The sequence below is a fragment of the Agrilus planipennis genome, unplaced genomic scaffold (genome assembly GCF_000699045.2).
Source record: "Agrilus planipennis isolate EAB-ADULT unplaced genomic scaffold, Apla_2.0 scaffold715, whole genome shotgun sequence".
Taxonomy (NCBI): Eukaryota; Metazoa; Arthropoda; class Insecta; order Coleoptera; family Buprestidae; genus Agrilus; species Agrilus planipennis.
The window spans coordinates 1-3,394 of record NW_020439365.1 but is presented as its reverse complement, the minus strand read 5'-3'; the positions used below and the strand labels follow the sequence as shown (position 1 = coordinate 3,394).

General features: G+C 32.6%; 1 protein-coding gene across 1 annotated transcript; it reads right to left on the bottom strand.

Annotated features, from left to right (window-relative positions):
* Positions 1–2,383: 2,383 nt before the first annotated feature.
* On the bottom strand, positions 2,384–3,260 carry LOC112905773 (protein PYRICULARIA ORYZAE RESISTANCE 21-like). Its single transcript, XM_025978839.1, has one exon. It carries the CDS (start codon positions 3,167–3,169, stop codon positions 2,573–2,575), a length of 597 nt encoding a protein of 198 aa, XP_025834624.1. The 5' UTR covers positions 3,170–3,260; the 3' UTR covers positions 2,384–2,572.
* Between the last annotated feature and the right edge of the window lie 134 nt (positions 3,261–3,394).

The following is a 3,394-nucleotide window of genomic DNA, read 5'->3' as shown; positions in this document are numbered from 1 at the left end:
CTCTTTAATACTTTTAATTTTTGAAATATGCTTTTCTCAGAATAACTTTAAAAATTAATTATCCATTAGTGTTTTTACACAGTCTTCCATTAACTATAAATTGTTTTTTATTATGTGAAGGTATAAAAATAATGCACTGGAAGGTTCAGATTAGCAAATTCGAAATACAAATAAAACCATGTAGTCGCAAATGTATTGACGACTCGAAGTGACTCGAAAGCCGCCGTCGCGGTCCATAATTCGTACAGACGACAATGCTTGTACAACGAAAGGAACTTACGAGAAGTATCCGGAAATAATAAGAAATATTCCATGACGCTGTAAATAAGTGACTAGCATGAAACAAATAACGAGAACGGTATTCCCAAGACATTTGATATAAAAATAATAACACATTAAATACCAAATTTTCTTTTACTGATAGGGCAATTTAATATCGAAAATTCTTTAAACTTTATTAACATGATAAAGGACTGCGGGACACTAAATGACGTACATATATACCTATAAATTGAACTTAATATTATCCATAAGGAAAAGCATCCTTATTATTTCTTCTATATAAAGTTTAATAACTTGTTCCAATTCATGAAACCGAATTTAAAACTTACAGAAATATTGCTTATCTGCCTATAGTTCTTATTTGTAAATCATTTCATGTCCTTAATGAGCCTGCAACAGCAATAAATAACCTAGTCTCTTTATAGCCTTCTTAATGAATCTTTCTCTTGCTTCGTTTAATAAATATCGTTTACAAATAAAAATTGAATAGAGAGAAATAACTGTAAATGGAAATGAAAGTAGCAAAAATATACCTACACGCAAGCCTAAAATTAACTTGCCATAAAAGTAACTCCCTAATGAGGATTGAGTTACTTATGTTAGAAAGTCAGAAACTATACAAAACCCCTTTTTGATCTAAACAAAAAAAAAATTAGTAGTGTTTTATGCTTTAATGGTGCAATAGTTGCAAGAGGATTATTCGTAAACCAAAATAATAGAATATACAAAAAATGCTTACCTTATATACCAAGCACTTAGAAATTTTTTATTAATTGTTACAAAAGAATGAACGTACTAAAGAAAACTTTAGGACATAATTTATTTATACTTGAAGCATTTTATTGGGTTTCTCACGATAGGTACAAAATATTTCATAAAATTCAATTCGATACATTTTAAAGATAGCTCAAAATAAGTACATAGGTACTTATTACTTTATGTAGGTATAAGAGCAGGTAATAATCAATTTATTATCTTTATTGCTTTTGCAAAGTCAACGGTTTATTGGAGTTTTAGAGAGATAAGAGGTTCTCACTCACGCTCTCTGTGTCATATTAATATTATAAGAGAATAGATCGTTGTTGTGAATAATAATGGCTGATGCGATATTTAAGGAAAAGGTCATTCAGCACATTCTGTAGATACACGAGACTCCATTGTTAACACAATTAGATACAAATTGCCTCTTACAAGTTAAATAATGGTTCGCGATTATTTACACGATCGACCTAAATTTCAAACAGGAAGAATGAACGAAACAATACGGGGAAAGTTTGAATAAAATAACTTATTGAACATTTCACATTATAAATATACATAACTACATACTACAATGTAATTAAATTATACTCAAGAGTGCAAATAATTGGAGAAATGTATTTAAGGTCATGACACCTCCCTCTACTAAAGAATTGATGAAAAACAAATAATCTTATAATAAGAAGTAGCGATAATCCTGATGAATATTGTGAAGAGATGGATAGTGAAATTTAGCAAAATAAATCAAAAATTGAGAACACAATTTACAGTGGATGATTAGTTTTGCGACTGACGAAAAACACTGAAAGAATAAGGTGCAATCGGGTTGCTGAAAAATCTGTGCACGATAATGCCAAAAAGGCTCTCTGCAAACTATTGTTTTTAAACCTATTTGACACGTGTCATACTGTTCGGATATAACTCCGTTCGATTTCCATTTCTTCCTCCACCTCAAAACAAATTTCAATGAAAATCACGAACCATCGATGATGAGATGAAGGCAGTTACGACTGTTAAATAAGTATGAGCCTGACAGCAGAACTCTTTATCCATCGTTTTCTTCCAAAATCTCCTTCTGTTCTTCGAATTACGTTCTAGTGTGTACAACTTGTGTATGCTATTGTTATATTTTTCAAGAGTATTTATATATAGGTACCTACGTAGTTTCTTATCGACTATTTCTAATTTTTGTTAATTTTCCCAAAATTACAAAATGAATTTACTTGTGCCGATCGTCCTTTCTGATAGCAAAAATTAAATTTTGACTGCTACACATACACATACAGACGTGAGTTGTTACCATTTATTTAAATTCATCACGATACCACCTGTTGTATATCAGTCAGAGAAAATATTTTATCTTCTAAAAAGATAAGATACAGTTTATTAAGCAATCTGCTTTATTGTAAAGCAGAAATAAATTACAATCACTATTCTAATAAAAAAAGCATTTTCAAATTTTCCACAATATCAGAAACCATTAACCTTTCTGTTGACGAAACATTAAAAAAAATATATTGAAATAACAATTTTAGTTACAACACCTCCCTTTTTTCGGACATGGAGGTAATTCAGCAATCCAAATGCCACAAGGATCACAACCTTTCGGAGGCTTCAATTTCATCATACACGGCTGATAGCCTCGTGGACAGCCAGGTTTGTCTTCCGGTTGCTTACATTTCCTTCTCTGTGCAAGCACGACGGGGTCATTGCAAATCGGACTCTTCCCGTCTACTACTTGACCACAAGCCCTATTAGGATCTGGTTTCGGTATAAAATCAAATGTCGGATTTCGCCAATCCAAATTGTATCCGTTATAAAAGTTATCATATCGTAGATCTATTTTTTCGTCAGGTGTCATTCCCGGAGGTTTCGGCGGTCCGGGAAGTTGTAACGGTCTAAGAGGTTCCGGCCTGTAAGGAAGAGGTCCTGGAAGTGGACAGCAACCGAGATACACTTGCGCATAAGGAGGAAAGCACAAAGGATTACAGTCGGCAGGATTACACGGGGCGCAAGCTGGAGGACAACACGCGGGAGGAGGACAGGGGCAAGGACAGCACGGTTTACAACAGTCATCTATTTCACAGATAATATTTTTCATCTGTGCTAGAATGGTTGGACTACACATTTTGATTAGAATGTTTTTAAAAAAACACAACAAAATCTAAAACGTTCAATTTTGATGCAAACACAAACGAAAAATTTCTGACAACTATAAAAAGATTTATAATGCACCGCCTACTGGAACGAATTATTTCCAAATCGAGAAAAAACGATTCTGTTACAGAAAAAATTTAAATCAGAATTTTTTTGGAAATTTGTTACTGTCCTGCAAGAAAAATCGTTACAAACT

Excerpts from the sequence above, each read along its gene's own strand:
- LOC112905773 (XM_025978839.1), bottom strand. The coding sequence starts at position 3,169 with ATGTGTAGTCCAACCATTCTAGCACAGATGAAAAATATTATCTGTGAA.